Raw genomic sequence first — 24,527 nt, forward strand, 5'->3', positions numbered from 1 at the left:
TCCTGTCAGATCCTTCATGCACACCCGAAGTCTCGCCCCCTCCGCACAGTGCCCCCGCGTTGGCTGTGGTGGGGAAGAGACGGTCGCCCACCTCCTCCTGGAATGTGTCTTTGCAAAGCAGGTGTGGAAAGAGATGCAGTGGTTTTTGTCGAGGTTCATCCCAAGCAGCTCTGTAACACAGGAGTCTGTGCTCTACGGGCTGTTCCCAGGGACGCACACCGAAACAAACATCAACTGCTGCTGGAGGACCATCAATTCGGTGAAAGACGCCCTTTGGTCTGCCCGAAACTTGCTGGTCTTCCAGCGCAAAGAGTTGTCCACCACCGAATGTTGCAGACTGGCACATTCCAAGGTCCAGGACTATGTGCTGAGGGACGCACTAAAGCTTGGGGCAGCCGCAGCAAAGGCTCAATGGGGAAAGACCACAGTGTAAGGACCCCCACCAAGCTGGACTGAGGGGCTGGACCCATGGGAAACCCCTCGAACTGTATCGTTAATATTCTCAATTGCTGTAAATGTAAAACTGTAATTGGCATGACAATAGTGAAATGGAAGGGTTGTGAAGAAACTCATGATAGTATAGAAGGAAACTGATCTCCCTTGCAATGTTTGTATTTTTTGGTGCTGTTTGAAACTGTTTGGCAATGTAATTTTTGCAGATTTTTATGAATAAAGTATATTTTGGGAAAAAAAAATGAAGCAGATGGAATAGGAGGTGACTCATGGAGTATGAACACCAGAAAAGACTAGTTGGGCCCAATGGCCCTGTTTCTGTGCTGTGTGTCTTCTGCAATTCTATATGTATCTCACTGCAAAGACAATTTTTATACCTCTCTACCAGTCACAAGATAGAGTATCATTTGTTTATTTACTTCATAATTGTTTTTGCAATGTTGCAATTATTACTTCTAAAGGTCATCTGAAAGTCAACAACTTCCATATGTTGAAGAACATGAGGAAGTACAATAATCTTGAAGCACCAGTCCGTGGCTCTGCAGCAGGTTAGTCTCTATTTCAGGCACTCTACTTCAAAGAGGTACTGAATAATGGTGAGGCCAGAAGGAGGTTTTTGTCCCCCAGATATATTGTACATGATGATCAATTCAAAGTGACATTGGAAAAGACCTGGAAGTGGGTTGACCATGTTTTGTTGGCCATTTTGGTCTGGGATGAAGGAGGGGAGAAAGAAACAAAAAACTTACTGATACATCTATATATTCTCAATGAATCATTTGCACAGTTTAGCATAATCTGAGCTTTTTGCATTATTGCCTTATTACAGATTTCAACCTATGCATTATTCTATATTTGAATTTTAAATATGGGTGTACAAGTTGTGGGATGTTATGCTCTATGGTCTCTAATTTGGGTAATTTAGTCATCTGCTAGAACTGACGATACTTCGCTGCCACTCCCACAATTACCGCAACTACCACATTCAAAGCTCCAAAGAAAAGGATATTTTAATAATTTGTCAGAAGGGTTTGCTTAAAATTCAAGTTGTGTGCATCTGTAAAGATTAAATCCTGTAAATACATTTAAAAAATTATAATCCTATGCTTGTGCTGATAACAGAAATGTGTTGCATACATCATGTTAGCATTGCCTCAGCAGCAACACGGAATGCAACTAAATGTGGAACTGGTGTAGTTATATTTACTGATGAGGCCACACAATGTTAACCTTCCCAAGGAGTTGTAGAGTTGGAAATGTTTACAATGGCTCCATGCCATTTTAAGTGTTTTGTAAATTGTAATGGCTCCTTATTTCTAAATTCATTTTGTGGAGAATTTCTATCAACATAGGCAAACATCCATGAGCAGAGATGTCCAGCACAGGCACGATGGGTCAATGGCCTCCTTCTGTGCTATATCATTATGGGCGGCACAATGGCGCAGTGGTTAGCACTGCAGCCTCACAGCTCCAGTGACCCGGGTTCAATTCTGGGTACTGCCTGTGCGGAGTTTGCAAGTTCTCCCTGTGACCGCGTTGGGTTTTTGTCGGGTGCTCCGGTTTCCTCCCACTGCCAAAGACTTGCAGGTGACAGGTAAATTGGCCATTGCAAATTACCCCTAGTGTAGGTAGGTGGTAGGGAATATGGGATTACTGTAGGGTTAGTATAAATGGGTGGTTCTTGGTCGGCACAGACTCGGTGGGCCGAAGGGCCTGTTTCAGTGCTGTATCTCTAAATAAAAATATAAAAGATACTAAAAAAAAAGCCATTGAGATTATTATTGAGGGCCTCTGTAATGACAGCAGTTCTTTTTTTAAAAAAAAATGCAGTTGTTACATATTCTAGTCTTCCGTAGATATCCCCTCTGGTTACGTGGTGTCAGTCAACTCCTCTAAGTAATCTCGAGTGAACAAGAGGTAGAAGAACTGGCAGTGATTCAGGAGAGGAGAGAAACTGGGAGCAGTACTGAGGAAGGAAGAGGAGAGTTTTGGTATTATCTGAGGAGGTATATGAGAACAAGCAGAGCACATCATGAACTAATGGCATGAGAGGAAAAGAAGAATCTTGATAAATGGGAGGATAGAAGAATGCCAGCTTGAATGGAATGGAGGAGGACAGTGTCAACATGAACTGGAGAGGGAGATTGGCAAAAGAGTGCCTACTTGAGTGAGGGGTTGGGCGATGGGTTAACTGAGAAGAGGAATGCAAATTTGAATTGAAATAGGAAGAGTGGTTGGACTGCCAGGTTTAATTGAGGGGTGGAGAGAAAGAAGAGTGCCACCAAGTAAAGTGGCAGAACAGCTTTGTGACCAAGGTGAAAGAGAAGTTGAAGGGTGTATAATATTGCTATGAATAAGGACTCTAAAGTGTTTGTGAGCTGTAGGAGGTTGGAGAGAGAGCCCCTCTGCAAAGGGGGAAGCTTGGCCTGATTGGTCTGTTAAAAATCTAAACGTGAGTTTATTTTTCTAACTCTTTTGATTGCAAATCTAGCGATTGAGAAGTATTTAAAATTAACCAGAATGCTCCAGTTTTAATCTCAACATTCAAATATCCAGGAAAACTTGCCATAGACCTTCCAACTATGGTAGAGTTGAGAAAAAGAAACGTTAAAAGAAAAAATAATTCTCAAATGGCAATTACTGTAATTTACAATAAAATTGAGCAAATGCCTCTATTTCTATAAATGGAAGAAATTGAACTGCCAATCTTGATTGGAAAATCCACCAAATAAAGTAACAAATCTAATTTTTCTGGGTATCATGGATCAGATCTCTACAAAATACATCTTGTGCCTATCACATTTGTGTCTCCCTTCAATCTTTGTACTTTTTCCTCCAAAATAAGCAGAGGAATATTATTTATTTATACTCATTAAAATGTACACTTGTGTCCCAACACATTTCCAGTGTAATGACTTCTTCTCACATGCCAGAGATTTATATTAAGAGTTGTTTTCGAATTATCAGGTTTTTTTTCTTTCACTGTTGGTCAGCTTTAGATCATTTCCTATGACACAAAAACGATACTGTGTTGGAGGACTGCATTTTCACTCCATCTTGAATATAACCAATATAGTAGAGGCGGTCTAAATGGTAGAATTGTACCTCCAAATCATGCTTTGATTAACTCTGAGAGACTGAGATAACTTACTCTGAAGCAAAGTCTGTTTTTAATTTTAAAGTTTTTTTTCTGGTTCTCCTGTTGAACACTTAAATTGGATACAATGGCGTATTGTACATCTAGCTGGCAAAATGCTTTATTATTTTTGACATTTTATGTTTGAGCCAGATTTGGATGTGTGCCCTGATTCCTGAGAGGCTAAAAGGTCTTTAATGTTTGGCAGGCAAGTATAGGTACAGCATTGTGTCTTAAAATTTCTGACAGCAATTCAATTAGGACATAATCTGGTTATCATGGTATGATTTCACTACCAACTGGTGTAAATTCAGCTGCACACTCCAGTTTATCTACACTTATTTGGTTGTAATATTATTATTGGATGCATTTGTGTTTCAACTTTTCTTTAAGTAGCCTGTTAAAAGCTTAGGTTATTCCTGTTGAAATTCTCTCAGGTGCAGCAGTGTCAGTAACTTCCCATAAGCAGTCTAAACATCTTGGAGATGTGCCCCTGCTCCTAATATCTAACTAAATGTGATTGTAATTTAGCGATGTACCAATAGTCATCACTTGTGATTTAGAACTGGATATTTCTGTCTTTTGCACATGTACTTCTTTAATCACTTTTAAGGTGGCCAAACGCAACACTTAGTATGATGAGGCTAAATATGAATAGTTAAGCTGTTTTATTTGAGAATAACTGAGCATACAAAGCAACATGAGTAAGATTTCACTAAAATAAAAACAAAATACTGCGGATGCTGGAAATCTGAAATAAAAACAAGAAATGCTGGAAATACTCAGCAGGTCTGGCAGCAGCTGTGGAGAGAGACGCAGAGTTAACGTTTCAAGTCAGCTTTTTCTGGTACATTGATGACTGTATCAGTGACGTTTCCTGCTCCCGCCCCGAACTGGAAAACTTTTGTCAACTTTCCTTCTAATTTCCACCCATCTCTCACCTTTACATGGTCCATCTCCGACATTTCCCTTCCCTTCCTTGACTTCTCTGTCTCCATCTCTGGAAATAGGCTGTCTACTAACAGCCATTATAAGCCCACCGACTCCCACAGCTACCTCGACTACACTTCTTCACTCTCCTCACTATCCCAGGCCCCAAACACTCCTTTCAGGTGAAGCAGCAATTTACTTGGACTTCTTTGAATGTAGTATACTGTATTCACTGCTCACAATGTGGTCTCCTCTACACTGGGGAGACCAAATGCAGACTGGGTGACCGCTTTGCGGAATGCCTCCGCTCAGTCCACAAGCAGGACCCTGAGCTTCCGGATGCTTGCCATTTCAACACAAACCCCCGGCTCTCATGCTCACATCTCTATGCTGGGATTGCTGCAGTGTTCCAGTGAACATCAACGCAAGCTCGAGGAACAGCATCTCATTTTCCGATTAGGCACACTACAGACTGCCGGACTGAGCATTGAGTTCAATAATTTTAGAGCTTGACGGACCCCCCATTTTACTTTTATTTTTAGTTATTTTTTTCTTTTTTCTTTTTTATATTTTTTTGTGTGTTTATTTTATTTTATTTCATCTTAGTTTGTTCAGTTTGCTTACCCACTGTTTTTTTTTCATGTTTGCTGCTGTTCAGTTTTCAGTCCATTAATACCCTATCTGTACTAATGCTTTGTCTTTCAACACATCATTAACATATTGTTTGCCTTTGCTCCATGACCTTCTGGTCGGTTATGCTCTGTGACCTTGTCCTATCTACACCTTCTCCTTTGTTATCTCTTGCCCCACCCCCTTGCTTTACTTTGCTTAAAACCTTTCACATTTCTAATATCTGCTAGTTCTGAAGAAGGGTTACTGACCTGAAACATTAACTCTGCTTCTCTCTCCACAGATGCTGCCAGACCTGCTGAGTATTTCCAGCATTTCTTGTTTGTATTTAAGATTTCACTAAGTTAGTGCAACTCATTGATGGGGCAGATTATCTTCTTCCAGCTGCTGGCAGGTAAATATTGGGCCTTCCAACAGGATGAGTATTACTATTTCTTAAACACCTGGTCACCCTGCAAAGTTCTCCCTCACTACTCCCTCCTCCCACCGCCCCCCATCAGAACTGTAGCTCCGCTCCTGAACAGATCTCCACAAAGCCAACTCCACTCTTTGTTCCAGCTCAAACGATAACATGAGTCTAAAAAAGTTTAGGAATGAGATATAGACCATCTGATAGAAGAGAAATGGAGACCAGTATAGATCTTAAAGACTGTTACCTCCAGTAGAACACTTGGAAGCTTTTTTTTTGGATGGTTTTGTGTGTCACGTAGAAAGATTTCACTTTTTTCAAGAATCTTGAAGCTGCATATTTTAATTTTTGATCTCTGGATATGGGAAAAGTTGGCAAGGCTGCATTTATTGCCCATCTCAAGTTTCTCTGAGAAGTTGATGGGCTTTTGTGTATCATGATATCCTTGTGGTGAAGGTACTCACACAATGGGCTGAATTTTACCCTCGTTAGACGGGAGCCGTCCGCCGACCGAAAAGTCGGTGGCGATCCCGCCTCCGCCTGGCCTGGGGATCCAGTCCGGATTTTACGGTCCCCAGGCATTTAACAGGTCTGAGGCGGGACTTCCACCTCGTTGAGGCAGTGAGCCACAGTGAGGTAAGGATGGCCAATTGGGGGGCGGGAGGCGTGCTGGACGTTGGGGGTCATTGGGGCATCGGGGATGGCCCTCCGTCGAGCACAGAGTGCCTGACCAGGAGGGCCCCCAGGCTGTCAGAGAGCTGCCTGCTTTTGTCAGGCGGCTTTTCTCATGCCTAGGCCGCCCGACCGGCCAAGGGTAAAACCCTCGTTGCGGCGGGCGAACGCCCTTGAGTGGCCGTCAATTGGCCACTTAAGGGCCTTGAGTGGCCTCGGGTGGGCATAAAATGGCGGCAGAGGCGGGAGGGGAGTGGGTCAGGAAGGGCATCCCAAGCCTCCCACTCCATTTTGCGCTCCCCCGCCACCATTCCGCTCTTTGGGGGGGACGTTAAACTCAGGCCAATGGTGGGGAATTCTAGGATCTTGATCTAGCTACAGTGAAGGAATAGTGATAATGTCCAGGCCAGGATGGTGTGAGATTTCGAGGAGAGCTTATAGTTAATGGTGTTCCTTTTATCTTGTTGGTGCTGTGTTGTCTGTCTCAATGGTAGATATTACAAAGGAGGGAGACATTATTGTAATAACCTACAGCCAATGTGCACCTGTGGTGAAGTGGTATATACTAAGTCCAGTGACACTGATCAAGTGGACTGCTTTGTTCTGGATGGTGTCAAACTGTTGCAGCTACACTCAAGTAAGTGGTGAGCATTCCAACACATTCCTGACTGGAGACTTGTAGTTGTTCGAGAAGCTTTGAGGAGTATGGAAGTGAGCAGCTCATCAGAGTATCTAGCTTGTGCCCTGCTCTTGTAGTCACATTATTAATGTGGCTGGTCCAGTTAAGCTTCTGGTCAACAACATCAAGATGTTGATGGAGCCTCCATGATGGTCATGTCATTGATGTTCAGGGAAATCTGGTTGGGCTTTTTCTTGTTACAGATGGTTATTGACTGGAACTTATGTGGTCAAACCTTGCCTGTCACTTGACAGTCCAAGCCTGTATGTTGACAAAGTCCTGTTTATACTACCATGGGTTGCTTCATTATCAGTGGGGTGGCAGGGGTCTTGGCATCGGAGGAAACCAGAAGGCCCGCTGAATTTAGTGCCAATCAGGCACTTAACTAGACAGCAGTGGGCCTTCCATAGGATTTAGGACCCCATCGCCAGAGGTCCTGGTCTTGCAGAGCTGCTCACCAATCAGAGGCCGGCAGCTGCGGTGCCACTGCTGTAGCTGCGGCGATCAGACAACAGGAGCGATGCTGGAACAAGGTTTAAGTGAGGTCAGGGTGCGAGGGGTCTTGTGGGGTGGGGGTCATAGGTGAGTGGGGGGTTCAGCATGCAAGGGCCTTTCAGCAGGCCCCTCCCCCCTCCTGAGCCAGGAAGCAGCCTGCATGGTTTTTCATGCCGTGCTTCTTGCGTGGCAACAAGGCCGCTCACCACATGGATAATTGCGGCTGCGACAGGAAGAGGACATTAAGTGGGGGTTAATTACCCAGTTAAGGGCCTCAATTGGTGGCAGGGCGGGAAGGCTCCCGCCCCGGACTAAATTTGGCAGAGGTGGCATGGTGGCGCGTCCCTCACCGCCACCATCCAACCTGATTTTATGCTCTCCCACTTCCAAACCCGCCACAGGGAAGAGTACAAAATTCCACCCTGTGTTTTCAGTGGAGCTGATTACAGTAGAATCATCAGTGAACAGCCCACTCCTGATCTTCTATTAGACGGAAGGTCATTGATGTAGCTGAAATAGTTAAGCTAAGGACGCTGCTCTGGGGAACTCCGGCAGCAATGCCCTGGAGTTGCATTGATTGGCCTCAGACCACCGTGACCATCTTCCTTTTGAGCCAGGTATGGTTCCAGCAGCTGGACGGTTTTCTCTGTGATCCCCATTGACCTCAGTTATGGTCGCTTTCGTTGGTGCCATACTCAATGGAATGATGCATTAATGTTGAAAGCAGTAATGCTCACCTCTCCTGTGGCATTTAGGTCTCACTGAATAGTTGAAGGCCCCAACAAAATCTGGAACGGAATGGTGTTGGTGGAAATCGAACTGAACATCAGTTAGCAGGTTATTGGTGAGAAGGCATCAAATGATGGTTCCTTCCATTATTTTGTTGATGATAGGGCAGTAATTGTTTGGGTTAGATTTGTCCAGCTTTCTGTGGGTAAGACCTTCTTGGGCAATTTTTCACATTGTTGTATAGATACCAGTGCCATATCTGCACTGACATGGCTGGAGGTACCACTAGTTCCAATGAGCAGGTTTTTCAAAACCATCACCAGGATACTCTGAGGGCCCATTGACCTCTCTGTGTCCACCTCATTCAACCACTTTTTAATATCATGTTATGTGAATCAAGTTGCTTGAATATTGGCATCTATGATGATGTGGTATTGTCTGCTCAGAATTTTGGAAGGTGTTAGGAAACACTTTATTAAAAAAAAGAAAAACATAACCTCAATATTATATTTTACTGTCATGTGCTGGGCTCTAGCACGTTGTTAGAAAGTTCATATGTCCTTCTCGCCCAATCGTTGTCTGATTGTTTACCACCATTCTTAACTGGGTGTGGTCAGACTACAGAACTTTGCTTTGATCGATCCACTCTATCTGTAGCCTCAGCTTTTTGTCTTTCGGTCGCCCTATTTTGTAGCTTCACTAGGATAGTGTCTTGTTCTATGGTAGATCTGGTACTGCTTATGATATACTCTTCTGCCCTCCAATTTGCACCAAGGTTGGTCCTTGGCTCCATAGTGATGGAGCATTGATGTACAGATTGCGGTAGTATACAATGCCAATGGACCATAGTCCCTAATGCATGTCCAATTTTGGACTGCCAAATTTGTCCTTAGTTTGTCACCGTGATAGTGCCACACTACATGATGGAAGGTGTCCTTGCTGTGAAACAGAGACTGTGTAGTGCTCATTCCTATTGATGCTATGGTGGACAAAAATGTCTGAGATGGTTAGGTTGGTAAGGATAGGATCAAGTAGATTACTCCCTTGTATTGGTTCCTGATGCAGGCCTAGTTTGGCAGCTATGTCCTTCAGGATTTTCCCATTTTAGTTAATGGTAGTACCACTGAGCAATGGATAGTGGTGGACACTGAATCCTCTATTCAGAATACCTTTAGTGCCTTTGTTTTCTCTTAACGCTTCCTCTTAAGTGGTATTTAATAAGTAAGAGCACATATTCAATTATTGGGTGAGTTATATAGTAGTCAGTAGATTTTCTTGATCTGCTTTGACCTGAAGCCATGAGACTTTATGGGAAGTCAATGTTGAGGACTTGCAGGGCCAAGCACATCCAACCTCTTGTGGGTCTATCCTGCTGGTAGGAAAGAATATATCCAGGGATGGTGATGGAATCCAAGATGTGATTTTGTGAGTATAATTGTTAGGCTGGACAACAGTCCTTAGATATTAGCGAGGAGAACTTTGCACAGTTGACTAAGGTGGAATTGTCTGAGCATTGTCCTGATCTAATGCCTGGGTCATTGGTCCATTCAGTATTTTACTTATAATAATGGCCTGCAGTGACTTTTCTGAACTGAATAATTCGATTGTGTTACAGAATTCAGCATGATATTACAGGTCAATCAGAAATTGTGGTACTGAAGTCACATGTAGGTCAGGTTAGGTCAGTATAGCAGTTTCCCTTCCCTGAAGGATATTAGTGAGCCAGTTGGATTTTTTATGACTGAACGGCAGCTTTGATAATATTTTATGATGCTAGCCCATAAGTTACTCATCTCAGTTGAATTAAATTTCACAACTTGCTCTGGTGAGGTTTGAGCTGATGAAATCTGTTGCTGGTCCAATATCGTATATTACCACTACAGAACATAAGCAATTCTTTAGTCAGTCACTTTATTCCAATGTACTGCAGAAAGGTGATGCAGTAACAATTCCTAGTGCTTAAAAATGCAATGTTGGCTGCTGAACAACAATACTCAACAATACTAAAACAATTCAGAACACTTGACAGAATTTTGAGTGAGTAATCTTGAAATTTAACATTAAATTGGTTCTCCTCTTATTATATTAATGAAGTAAAGATCAGTTTAAAATTGAATGGTGTGTTATAATTTCTGTACTGAAGCATGCTTTTGTTTGCAGGGATTATTCAGCCCTGGAATGGGTTCCATGACCGATATCTAATTGAAGATTATCTGGATCTGTTTGATCTGGCAGCTTATCAGATTCAGAGTCAGATAGCCAATTCATCTGCTGAACAACCAATAAAAAGCAACATGGTCATTGGTGAGATACTTTATGCACCCACACTATTAAAACAATTACTTGAGCTCTCAAAAATTGAGTCTCGCTAAACACAGGTTCAGCATGTTATGTGCTTGTCATAGCGCGGTTAGTATCAATTAATGAGCATCTAATTTATGAAAATCTTGTTCTAAACTGATCATTTATTCCAACACAGTTTCAATTTTCTATTCACTGATGGAAAATCTGATAATTTGTAGGAACAGTTCAGTTTTGGTTTGTAGCTTGTGAAAGCTTTGATTCTGCTGCAGCTGATCTTTTACTGGATTACCACATGAAAGTAATTCTAAATAAAACCAGCTGTCAAAAATTCATTTGTCTGTACTTGATTTTTTTTTTGTTCCCTTTCCCCTCTTTTGTCTCCCTGACCTTGTACCAGTCCCAGACTATGAGAGCGGGAAGCTGATTCATTGTCAGGCCTCTAGCTTGCTTAACTTTCATGGCAGAGGTGAGATTTAATGGAGAATTGTGCACGTGAACTGCATCCTAAAATTCTGGTATGTTGGAGCTGTGGTGTGCTGTTCAAAACATGAAAATGCTAGAATTCTTTAGAAACAATGATTTGTGTTGGCTTGAACTAGAGCTCAAAGTCTAGGACCACAAATTATATTGGTATGCCCTGAAGTGTCTTATATGGAAATCGGTCGCATGATCTTACTGAATGATGGAACAGGTTCAAGAGGCTAAATGATCAACTCCTGTTCCTATGTTATTCTGAGCAGACCCTTTTTTACTTTGCTCCTCCTACCACATGTGTCTCAGCATTAGATTGTGTTATACCTTTCGACTATTGGCATTGTAGCCAGAACGTTAGAATGCAGCTATATCTCCAATGTCCCATGCACTCTGAACCTAGTCAGTTACCTGAGAGTTGAACCCTTAATTGTTTCTATTTTTAAAATTGCTTTCATGTGGGATATTGATGAGATTCAACCAGTTGTAATTAAAATTATTCTAGCGCTGGATACACTATCCTTTAAGTGTTGTTAAATGTTTTAATGTTGGTTTTTTTAAAAAGCTACAGCAAACATAAAATGGATAAGGTGAATGCACAACTATAACTATAACTAGTCTACTTCTCTGAGCAAAAAGAACACACTTTTCTTCTAGCTGATTAATTGTACCAACTACCATGTTGGAAAGAAACTTTACAAGATTATTCTGATATGGTTTCAGATAAGGAAATAGATTTTTATTGTTGCATTTAAAAGCCAACAAGTGGTATGGAAGGAAAGTCCCTGATAGAATAAACATCCATGAGCTCAGAATGGCCTAAATGACCTTTTTTTACTTTGAATTTTCTATGTTTTTCATCCTTCCAAAAACACTCGTGTATCCCATTGCAAAATTTAGTATTTGGATATTAAAGTCTATTGAATATTTAAAAAAGTTTGGATGCTGTTGAGCACTCAGTCAGTGGGAAAAGATCTGCAGTCATGTTGTCTGAAGCATTGTGGTACTGGGGCTCTATATCATTAACCACATGTCCAGTGCTTTTGGCATTCAATAAAACGGCTGGCCAGTGGATGGATCACTGGGCGTTTAGTCACAAAATGTGTGCACAGTTTATAAAAGGTCCCAAAATAAAATGTACATAAGAAGGCACTGCTCATAATGCAGCCAACTTGTTCAGTCTTCAACTGCTGAGCATCTGTTTCCAGATTATCATGCAAAGGCAGATTATTTTGGCATGATCAGCACCCAGTGTGCTACCACCACTCTGTTGGGGCAGCATTACCAGCCCTATGGAGTCACTAACGTATAAATTGATGAACAGTTTTTAAAAAAATTACTCCCTCTCCCAAGATAGGCTTTTTTTCACCATTGTGAAAGGAATCAGTGGTACAATTTTATTGTTTTTTTTTGTAAGCTAACAAATAGGTTTGTCTGCGTCCTAACTCTTTCCTATGTACAAAGCAAGCCTGCAGCCAAAATGTGAAAACTAGTTGCAGTCAGTTTGTCTAATGCTCTTTCATTTTGCAGTCATATTGGCATCACACATGCCTGTGTATAAAAGGGAGAAAATAGGAAGTTTTAATTACCTTGTACAGATTTAATCTTGTACATAAAAATAGCAAAAAAATGCATATTGCAAATGCACCTAGTCAAGTATTTTCACCAGGCCTTTTCAATTTGTATCTCTCCTCTTTTTGCTTTCCATCATTCATGGGGAAGCAAATCTCACTTCTTACATTTTTTTTATTTAAAAAATATTCATTTTGTTTCTTTATAGGTGAGGCAAGTGCTTCCACAATGTGGGATAACAATGCTTGGCAGAATTTCTATGGTCGCACTGTTAATGGTGAACCACCATATTTAATTCAGGATTTCCTTCACGCAGTTCTACCAGCAGCTAAACTTATTGTTATTCTGAGGGACCCCGTTGAGAGGTTAGTTTTGCAGAGTTTGTTCATTGTGCAGCGCTTTTATTGCCAAGCTAAGGAAACTTGAGTTCTTGCAAAGAATTGCACCTATGCAACAATGACTGTTGTAAATTCTGATTACTGAATTTCCACACTGTATAATGTTTCTGCTACTCTGACATTTTCAAGTGTGATTCAACTTTCCTGTGACTGAGAATTTGGCTTAAATAATTGAAACATTTAGTTTTACCTAATAGATTCTCAGTAATAAACCTATTTTTCAAAAAAATTACAATCTACTGTTAAGTTCAGCTTTTTTGGAACAAAATTCATACTTTTATGTACATTGCTTGATTCAAATGACTGAATAATTCCCAAAATAAATGAGTTATCAGGAGTAGACTGTAACAAAAACTATGATAAATGTTAGGTTTGTTTGTTTTTAGCTAGTTGCTTAAACTACAAGTTCTGGGATTTGGAAGGTTTAGTGGATAAATGGAGCCTGAGGGATGTGATACTGAACCCTACAACCCAGAAAGGCTCTAAAGTCTGTTTCTATGCTAAGCCTAATGATCTCAGCCAGGGCACTGTTGGGGTCATTATAGTGAATCTCAATATTTTGAGGGTGGGGGAAGGGAAAATCAACCAGAGTTAACGCATCTTATTGAAGGTCCAGTGAATACTGCTAGGTGTGTGAATGTTGCATGAGAGCTGTATTGAGCTCTGATATTAAATTCCCCAGTTTATTGGTCCCAATTGCCCAGGTTCTCTCACACTTGGGTAAGATATCTGTGGAATTCTACGCTAGTAAAAGTCGGGAACATCTGGAGAAATGGCATAATTGACAGTGGTTTGGAACAGTTAACAAGGCTAAACATTTTGGATGGTTATGGCAATTATTGCTGAAATACTTTAGATGTAATAGTCTGTTATGGATTTTGCATTGAATTGATGCCAAGACTGTGGTAGGAATTTGGCATAGAACTGATGGTGTGTAACCACTAAATCTGAAATTGGCACACCTGTGCTAGTTGTGTCTGAGATTCATCCAAGTCGATGGCTTGGCTCTGAATTAGTGCTTTGCCACTGCTTGTATTGCAGCTACAGCCAACGTGGCAGCCAAAACCTGATGTGTTTTTGTGACGTGAAATGGAACTGCAGGTTTCAGAGGAAACTGGAGCTGGTTTGTGGGCACTAGAACCTGGCCAATATAAGTGAGGCAAAAGGATTTAATGCACCACTCCTATTCCAATGCCATTAATGTAACAAAGGAGTTACTCTACTGAAAATTCAATATTCCTCATATGGATGCCCTGAGTATCCATTTCAAGACAGTACCATCCAGTATTCAAAATTATTGACAAGGATAGGCACAGTAGCAAAAGTACAAGAATGTGCATTCTAATTCTTTGCACCTACAAATGATTTTTTTTAAATGATCTATCTTGGTGAGACATGCATTAAAAAAAATTGTCAATTTGTATTGCTTCATTTCATTTTAAAATGAAATATAATTGCTCCATTTATCCTAAGTCCAATTTTCTATAGTGATCATCTTGTAATTTATAATATCCTGACAGTTCCTCACACATAGGGTGGGATTCTAAGCGTCAGCTGCCGAGAGCAGCGGCAGCTAATTTAAATGTGCCAGTCGGCTCGCCACCCCTCCCCCCCCCAACCCTGCTTCCCCCCTCAATCATGTGGAGGGGGCGGGCTCTCCGATGCTGACAATGCGTCAGCTGACGCCATTTTTAAAGGGCTGCCAGTCCGGCAAGCTAATTTAAATTTTCGAAGTGAAACCACCCCCCAAATGTTCCTATCAAAATTCTATCACCCTTTTCCCACCCCCTATAATAAAATTAAGTATTTGCCCTTACCCACCCCCCCAAACACTTATCTTTCAAATATGACCTTCTTCCCCCTCCCCCCACCAAACTGAACAGAGTTCACAGGTCACCCCTTCCCACCATCCCCTACACTTACGATGAAAACTTGGCCCCGTCCCCCCACCCCCACATAAAAAATCTTAAGCTTCTCCCCTTCCCCACCACTGCACCTGCTTTCCCCAGATGGGAAAGTAAAGGTGTGGGAGTGCCACTATGAAGATCACGGCCCGTGATCGTAGGTAAGTTCATTTAAATTTCTTCATGTCATTAATTAACATATTTAAATCCAGGTCCTGACACCCAGCAGCAGGGGGTGGGGGGTCGCCACGGAGCCTTGTTGCCATCAGGAAGATGGGGCTCGGCCCTCCAGGTGTTGAGCCCCATGGCGGGCCGCTGCTGGAACAATCTTCCGGCCCCCGCCACGGAACCAGACGTCGGGAGCCCTGTAAAATCCTGGCCATAATCTTTGGCATCACTACTTATAAAATGTCTTCTAACTTTACAGTATAGTGCTGCTGTGATTCATAAAAGCAGAACAGCCACTAATTAAAACATTTATGTCTTTTTTCTTCAATTTTATCACACATCCTTTAATGGTATTAATGTTAAATGTTTTGGTGAATGTTTGTGCTCACCAAGGTGAAGATATCAGTGCCAACTTTTTGGAATACTTTGACCATCAATTATTAGCATCATGTGCAACCAGGTCAGATATGATGTGGCTAAATGTAAAGTTTCTTCTGCTCAGTTGCAACATTGCCCCTTAATCTTTACCTCAGAAAAGTTCTCTGCTTGCACAACATTGACATTTTTCCATTTCCCATCCCAGTCATCTTTATTGCTTTTTTTGGAGTCGAGTTGTTAATTAGTGCAGAATTGTAGGGCTAGCCCTGCTAGGAACGGGATATAGACTAAAAATCATTTGAAGTCTCAAAACAAAGGCAGGCATTTTTCGAAGCTGGTTGTAAACCCATGTCCCAGAGAAGTCAATTGCGAATACATTGTTGCATTCAGCCCCACAAAATAGCGCTTTGACATTGATCTGAGAGAACAAAGAGATTTTTAAAATTATTTTGGAAACAGAGTCATCAATTACATTGGCAATGAAGAACTGATGAGCTACTAGCTTGATTAGGTGACGTGAATTGGAAGCAGGTAGGCAAGATAGCCCATCACATATAGCTAGTATGTCTTACATTTGGACTGGATTTGTGGGATATCACTATATGATATAGTGTGCCCAGTGTCGCACTAGAGATTACAGGAAGTTACATGGTTTGTCTTTCTTGAACTTTCTCTAGTCTTGCTGTATTCTTGGGTCATGGGTTGAATGTTTTGCAGCACATAACTGAAGGGAAGTGCCCAGGGATCTGCTATAGCTCATTGGGCATGCCCTTTAATATGGTAGGAGAAGGACATAATCACAAACTGATACACATATGCTAGTACTGGCCAGGCAGTGCTTATCCGTTTGGGACAGAGTAGATCCCTAGTGTTCTAATGCTACCTATGCCTTCCCTAGCAAATCTTGACCATGCAGCACATTCTCTTTTCTCTCCACTACAGATGTCTTTCTCCACTTATGTTTCTCCTTCCAATTGACTATTTCATGTCTCACACTTAGATATCGTAATTCTTGCAGGGTAATTCTAAAATGTCTCGCCTACTGTTTTATTTCCTTCTGTTGTTTTCTTCCTCTGGTCAAGTTCTGAATAGCTAAAGCTTGTGATAATCATGACTGCTCCTCTGCCACCTGACGGCTGAGGGCCAACCAATTTTCATTATAAATGGATATGCTGAACTGGTGTAATGGGCTTAGGTTCCACCAACTGTGAGCACGCACACATGCATACACACACTAGTGTGGAACTGTCAGCATTGCATGGATATAATGAACATTTCCTATACTTGTGTGTGCTGTTCGATTTCTTTGCTTTATATATGTTTACTTGCTAAAAGTGTCAAAGTTAAAACTTGAGTAGGCAAGGCAACATAAGGGCATAGATTTAAAACATTACCTTTAAAATCAAGAAGTTCTAACGGATAATGTATAATTTGAAAATCCCTTTACATTATTTCTTTTTATTAATTTTTTTTCCTCCGCTTCTTGCGATGAATTCTGATGACCTCGATCAGCCGAGCCTGAAAATGTGATGGCTTGGCTTTGAAATTTATTAAAATGCAGTCAGTTACATTGAGTCTTTCAGCAATCCTGTTGTTCAGCTGAACCTCTGTTAGTTCAGTTCCCTCATGCTCCCAGAATCAACACCCCTGCACAATATGCTCATCTCAAGTTTTTCGTACAACCTGTTCTTCTACTTCAATCCTTTTCAGCAACCAGCAGAAATAGAAAAAATTATGCTGATTGTAGTTATATCATTTTAAAGGTGACTCCAATAGTAAACTTCATTTTCTGTTTCTCATATTCTGAACCCACAAAGTACTACCAGAGCAGAGTCTGTGGAACATAATGACAATGTCAAATGAATGCAATAACTAACTTATGCTTTTAAATTAGAGGTAATATTTGAGTATCTAGAAAGTTTACTATTCCACTCCTGAAACTACTAAACTGACTATTGCGATCGTAGAACCCATTAGCGTTCCAAAAAAAGTCTCCATGGTAAGGAAAGACAGCAACATGGAAAAAGTCTAGGTTTTGTAAAAATGGTGTGTTTTGGTATTCTGCTAAGGGTAAGTCACTCAATTCATACTCTAGTATGATACTAATATATTTATGCTTTTTTAGGCTATATTCTGATTACTTGTACTTCATAAGCGCTAACAAATCTGTCGAGGATTTTCATGAAAAAGTAAAAGATTCGCTACAAATATTCGATGGCTGTTTGATGCACTCTTCCCTTAGATCCTGTGTGTACAACTCCACCGTGAACTCTGCCATGCCTGTAAGTACCTTTTTTAAGTGACAGTCAGTTAAAGAGCAAGTTCCCCTGTCTGTTATACTGGATGTGAATTATTATTTGACAGTAACCTGGTAGTAATACCATTGGCTATCTCACTCTGTGGTGCTGTGGTTAAGCCACACTGCTGCACGTCAATTAAATTCATTGTCATAGTTGGAAGGAACTTTACAAATCTGAGCTTGTTGGTTAGAAATTGGAGCAAATCATGCTGCCATTGCATTTGGCAGCATTAAAGATGCGCACAAACTGAAAGAAGCTTTGAATAGGCAGGTAACTTAGAAAATAGTGGATGATAAATGTTTCTGGTATAATATTATAATTACTATAAGTAAAAAATGATTAACTGGATTGCCATAGTATTATCATTATTCCTAATAGTTTTAATACCAAGGCATGCATCAATTTACTCACAAATATGATCTTCATTCAAATTACCTCAGTGTCATTTATTTCTATTTTCATTTTTGAGGTTCCATACTCAGGAAGAAAGTTGGCATTTCAAGTTTTTATGTAAGACAATTCTTATCCTTGGTCTACAGGTTTGTGTATCAGCAACTAAACTAAATGCACTTGCTTGAATCTGTCAAATTGGGCCTTGCATCAAGGTCCCCTTCCTGGATATCTTCTTGGCACTACTGCCTCCTGTGGCATCCCAGTGGCTGTATAAAATGGACACCAGTCAGTATGATCAACACATTGGAAGTGAATAGCTCCTGGCCCCAAATCCCATAGGAGATAAGTTGAAAAAGGGACAGTACAGGATGGACACTTACCCTCTCTGTAGAACCGCAGCTAATGATTTGCACTGAATCTTTGGCAACTAGTGCAGCCCAGCATGTACAATTTTGCCAACACACTAAACGCACATCTGTAAGATATCAATGCTGAAACTACCAAGTGAATGGATCTGATGTACAAATGCATGTTGACATTTTAGAAAGAGGTAAAATTAGAACTTAAATATTTGGCAGGCAAGCCTGTACTTCATACCGTCAAAAAGATTCCATTTCTCTTTTTATGCCATTGTTCATGAACCCAATTTACATTGGCAAAGAATGAAATAGTACAAGTTAAGTTGAACACTTGTAATTCTAGTAGTTGTACATTAAACATTGGCTGGAATTAACGGGACCTCCCACCCCACCATCACCCCCTGGAACAGGCTGAGAGACAGCGGGGTGGGGTGGTGGGGGGGGGGGTGGCGGGTGCAGGGTGTAAAATCATGTGGGAGGAAGGGGGGGTGCCATGCCCGTCGCCTACAAGTTCCTGCTGCTGTTTTACCAGCGGCAGGGGAGGTGACAATTGAAGCCCTTAACTGGCCAATTTAATTGTCACCTAAGGGCCTACTCATGCCGCCGCTGATATGTTACCAACGGCAGATGGGCACTTCACCTGAGGAGGCCGCCCCGTAACATCTGGCGGCCTCCTTGCGGGCTGCGGGGGGGGGGGTGGTGGCTTCCTGATGGGGCACCCTGTGCCACCCGAGCAGCACAGGCCACCCCCGGCTAAAAGTATCCCCTGTGCCTTGCTCTTTGACCCACCCCCACCTCACCAGGAACTAGACAATCGGCCCCAGCAAGCCCGGATCCCACTTACCTGTTCCAAGGTTGCCGTTTATCGTGGCTTCTCTTGCTGGGTGCAGTCCCAGCAGTGGCCACTGCTCCCAGTGATACTGCTGGGACCGAAGAGATGCCGACCCTTTAATTGGCCAGCAGCTCTTGGAGACAGGACTGCCTGCCTCATAGGGGCGGAAGTCCTGACCGAGGCCAATTAAGGGCCCAGGCCATTCAAAATAGCAGTGTGGCTTCCAGGCCCAACGGAGGCGGGCTGTCCCCTGACTCTTCAGCCAGTGGGTGGGGTCACTGCCTCAGCGTTAAATTCTGGCCATTGGTTTTCAAAATTTGGGCGTGTCCTTATTAAAGTGAGGACTGTCCATTGCTGCAGATAACATTTTTGGTTCCAGTTACTAACATGATGTACTCGTGGCTCAGGTATAGAATGAAGAAATGCAAAGTAAATCTCTCTCTACTGTGTTCCAGCCTTTGAGGAGACCTTCTTGCTACATCAGTGTGACATTTCTGTTTGCCACAGCAGTCATCTTGTGTCCTCACTGGGTGTAACTATCGATTTACTGTCAAAAAATATTACATTATTTGCAGTTTTGTGCTCTCGACATAGCCATTAGAAACTGGCTTGACACTACAGAAAGTCTCTTCACTTAGGTGCCTAATATGCACTTCTGGGTGGAAATGTCATCCCATCAGTCTTGGATGGCTCAAAACCCTTCATCCAAAAATGTGCTAAGACATAATGTGCCCTCCAGTCCTTTAGTCCCTAAATCTTCTTGGGTGTTTCAGGTTATAAGGGATAACTAGATTGAGGGCAATGCAGTATTTGCCAACCCATTACTATTATTTCCTTAGCCATTTTTTTCTGATTTTTAATATTTCTTTTCCTTTACAAATATTCTCTAGTAGGAATGTATTATGACAAATAATAACCAGCTGAAACAGTTTCGAGTTTTAGAAGATGTAGTGACACAGTGTGTTAGAATACACTTTCCACCTCTAGGACATGTATTAGAATCCAGCTTAGACAGAGTAAGTCTTCTTTGGCTATTCGGGATCCTAAATAAAACATATGTAGTAGTGTAACATCCTTCTGACAAAACAAATCTTCACGGAATTTTAAAATATGTTAAAATTTACTGCATATGGGCGGCGCAGTGGTTAGCACCGCAGCCTCACAGCTCCAGCGACCCGGGTTCACTTCTGGGTACTGCCTGTGTGGAGTTTGCAAGTTCTCCCTGTGTCTGTGTGGGTTTTCTCTGGGTGCTCCGGTTTCCTCCCACATGCCAAAGACTTGCAGGTTGATAGGTAAATTGGCCATTATAAATTGCCCCTAGTATAGGTAGGTGATAGGGAAATATAGGGACAGGTGGGGATGTGGTAGGAATATGGAATTAGTGTAGGATTAGTATAAATGGGTGGTTGATGGTCGGCACAGACTCGGTGGGCCGAAGGGCCTGTTTCAGTGCTGTATCTCTAAATAAATAAAAAAATAAAAAGTAAAAATATATGAAATAAAAAATATCGTGCTGACTTGATTTGTTTTTCTGGCACTAAAAAACTTGGAGTATATTACTGCACCTTAAACCTTTACTACCAGCGTATATCAGTTTGTGTCTCCACCCATGCTGTTTCCTGCTGGCCAACTAATGCAGCCTCAGACTTACTTCTGGCAGAAATTGGTTTCTATGCTTCCATACTTATTCACCCTGTTGGTAAGGGCAGTTACTGAGCCTGAGGTAACAAGTTTGGGCTTGACTGTCTGACTGTGAGAACATTATTGATTAGAGTACCAGGGATTCCAGTTTCTGTTGCTCCTGATCAATATCAAATATCACCTGCAATAAAATGCACACATTTGGATTTAGTTTGAGGATGAGATCAGACTTGTGATACCTTCCACTAACTACTTGCCGACTATTTAGTTTCACAGATGGATTGGCAATGAAAGAAGGCTGGTTATATTTTGGCTTAATAGCATTCTGACACTAATTGAGAAAATTGAGAATGCATTGGAATTGCCAGCACCCACTTCAAATTTACCTAATATGTTCCCAGAAGCATGAAGTGCATCTCTTGGGATAATAGAATCACTGGCATCTCAAATTACGGGCTATTAAATCTCCTGGGTAATTTAAGGTCTCCGCAGTGACAAGTTCAAGTTCTACCTCACTAGTACTTGAATTCTTGTCCACAACACACTGTAATTGATGCATAGAATTTTCTTTTTCCCCTCCACTTATGTTCGTTTACTTTTTTCTCCCTGGACAATGCTGCCAACTGCACATCATTTGACAAGCCGAGTGAGTAGTGTTGATTTACTTTCACATGCCCACAAAGGACACTACATTTCACTCTGTTAATACTAATCTCAATTATTTGAAAAATATTTAAAAAAAATTAATTCCTGATCTAGTTTACTCAGCATCTCTTTAGGTCCACCCAAAGTGAGAAATTTAGCAATCCTCATACTTGCACCATTACACCTTAGACTACCTGGGGTTAAAGTGCAAGTGGGTGGGAATAAATGGTTGTAATCTACTTACTCTTTCCTGCAAAATGGTGATCTTGCCAAGGTAACAGGAATGTTATTCTGCCTTTAACTTTTCAAGCAAAATGTCTTTATCTAAATTACTTAAACCTAGAAATTACACCATATAATATTAATGTACAAACCGAGCATGTTTGTACAAAAACATTTGGTTCTCTCTGTTATGGCAATTTTCATAAATTCCCACAAAATAAAATTACAACCTGAAAAATCACTTCTTAGTAACCATTATTTATCTGTAATACACTATTGGTATGCATTTTGCTTTTTGATTCTTTTTTTCCTCCCACTCTTTCCAAATGGTGGTCCATTATAACAGCCATTGATACCATGGACATTTCAGACAGTTGATGTGTAATTATATTCTAACTATGGGATTACTGTAACATGACCATTGTAAGCTTATTGAGTGTCAATCTGCATTCAATTACCAGAGAATAACCACAGTCTGAGAATATTATTTGCCAATATCACTGTTTTGACACAAGGTAATGTCAAAATAAAATAAACTGCATGTTCAGATGTATCCAGTTCAATTGCTGCAATTTATTATCTCCATATTATTGCAGGAAACTGTTGCCTAGTTTCTCTATAATGTGGATTAGTTTTATTTCCTCCTTCAGAAAGACTGAGAGTTAGTGTTTGGGGGAAAATAAAAGACATGTATGTATGGAATTTGTAGTCACACTGTGAAATCTACAGTATTTTTCCCTTCAAGGCCTCTCGACCCTTTATAAAAGTCCATTCAAGACTGATTACTGATCCCATATTTTGGGAGGTTCCACAGGCACCTCTCTAACACTCTTGGATAGGTTTCAAGATAGGCCAGTAAGCAATTCTTTTCTCACTTCTAGCTACCAACCTCCCTTTCATTCATTGTTGCAATCTTTCTCTTGTACCCGTACTGCTATCGGCATTTCTCCGCTAAATTTTCTTATATCTCCAATGTCAGAAATAAGTCATTCTGCGAGCTTTCCCTCTTTGCATCCTAATTGTGTTAAAATCAAGACTCATTGTACTGTCTGTAACTCACAATCTTTGCTAGGATTTGAGAACTTTGAACTTTCTTTCTGCTCTTGATCCTCCCCTCTGCTTGAGTTTCATAAGTGCACTTATGATTTCTTGATTTGTCTTACCTGGTCTCTTCACCTGGGGGCTGGATTTTATTATCGGAAACTAGCATTATGGCATCTGGTTCTGTGACGGACTGCTCCACGCTAATTCTCTAGTCCTCCCCCCCCCCCCCCCGCCCGCCCCGCCAAAAAAAAAAGCTTTCAAATGGAGCCTAAAATCCAGCCCTCGGCCTCTGAGGGATGAACTGCCACTCATGCTGAACTCAGTACATTTGTGATAACTGCTTTCTTTGTAAAAAAAAAGGTAACAACTTGGGGCCATGTGTCTTGATTTTATTCTTTTACAGTGTCTGATATTGAAACTGGATGGTTACTGCACCATTCCCTGACCGAAAAGACAGTCGGATAATCTCTTCTTTGACCTCTTGTTGACCAATTGTAAAAAAAAGATAACAACAGTTGTTTTTAGGGTGGTATGGATTGACTGAACCCACTAAGCCTGAAGTTTCAGTAGAGAATTCTCTCGTCCTCTCGCTAACTTTAACAGAAGATCGCTGGAATATGGGAGAAATGGGGTAAATGCCTAAGCGTGGCTATGAACACCATTTCTTTCAGATTTCTGCTGAAGTTGCAGTGGGAGATTGGGAAAACCCCACGGAAATTCTCTCCTCAGTGTCTTATTCCTTCATCTGATTGCCGGCATGGACCTGATGGGCCGAATGACCTCCTTCAGTGCCGTAAAGGACTCCATGGTGTCTTCTCCATTGTGAACTCCTAGTGAGGAGTTACAGAGGGAAGGTCTCACATTTACCTGTAGTGCAGTGTGCCAGTGTACTAGTGTGTTGTGCCATTGATCTTACAAAATGCTTGTTTTATAGCCCAGTGGGAACAGCTGATCTGAATCCTTGTAAAATATTCAGTACTAAATGCCAGATATTTTACATAGTGTTTGGCCACAAAAGAAACAGGAGATGAACAAGGCAGAATTGACAAACAATATGTTGTCTTTTTTCTTTCTTTTTAGGTGAGATTGCAAATTGGGTTGTATGCCGTCTTTCTGTGGGACTGGTTTGCAGTTTTTAACCAAAACCAATTCCTCATCCTCCGACTGGAGGAACATGCCGCTGATTTGAAGAAGAGTTTGCGCAGAGTCTTCGAATTCTTAAACTTGGGTATGATTTCAGTTTAAGCTGCATTTCTGTGCCAAAAGCATTGATTAATAAAATATCATTCCAGAGTACATTAGTTAATAGCAGTATGCTTCACAAAGTATACTGTTGAGATCTCTAGGGATCAGTAAATTTAACACTTATGATTTATTCAACAAATGTTCAAATTGAAACCAGTTTGGACACACGTTTCAACTACAGGATTAAGCCACTTCTAAATGTTTTTGAACTGGTGCTAATCTTACCTGATTGGTAAAGTGAAAATAACACTCAAGATACCCTTACTATCTATTTACCTTTTAAAAGCCCTCCTGCCTGAAGGTTGTTCTTCACCCCATTCCCTCCAAGATGCCCTTTCTCATAATTTTGTATATTGCAATGAAGCTCTTGCTTTGGACAGTAGCTTCAAAATGCCAGGCCTGTAGGGTTGCCAATCATTTTGTATTTTCTGGCCACTGCCGTTATCAACACAGGAAAAACGGGCTTCAAATCGGGGGACATAATCACTGACCAACGCAAACAGATGGACCGCTGGGTT

General features: G+C 41.3%; 1 protein-coding gene across 2 annotated transcripts in view; it reads left to right on the forward strand.

The window, feature by feature from the left end:
• The window catches only part of chst15 (carbohydrate (N-acetylgalactosamine 4-sulfate 6-O) sulfotransferase 15), a 102,423-nt gene that overhangs the window by 68,926 nt on the left and 8,970 nt on the right, over positions 1-24,527 (forward strand). For both annotated transcript variants that reach the window (XM_068052809.1, XM_068052808.1), the window contains exons 4-8: positions 915-1,001; positions 10,294-10,437; positions 12,689-12,845; positions 17,454-17,610; positions 23,845-23,992. In XM_068052809.1, coding sequence (XP_067908910.1) covers positions 915-1,001; positions 10,294-10,437; positions 12,689-12,845; positions 17,454-17,610; positions 23,845-23,992 — 693 coding nt within the window. The remainder of the gene's footprint in view (positions 1-914; positions 1,002-10,293; positions 10,438-12,688; positions 12,846-17,453; positions 17,611-23,844; positions 23,993-24,527) is intronic.

This window comes from Heterodontus francisci, chromosome 20 (assembly GCF_036365525.1).
Source record: "Heterodontus francisci isolate sHetFra1 chromosome 20, sHetFra1.hap1, whole genome shotgun sequence".
NCBI classification, from domain to species: domain Eukaryota; kingdom Metazoa; phylum Chordata; class Chondrichthyes; order Heterodontiformes; family Heterodontidae; genus Heterodontus; species Heterodontus francisci.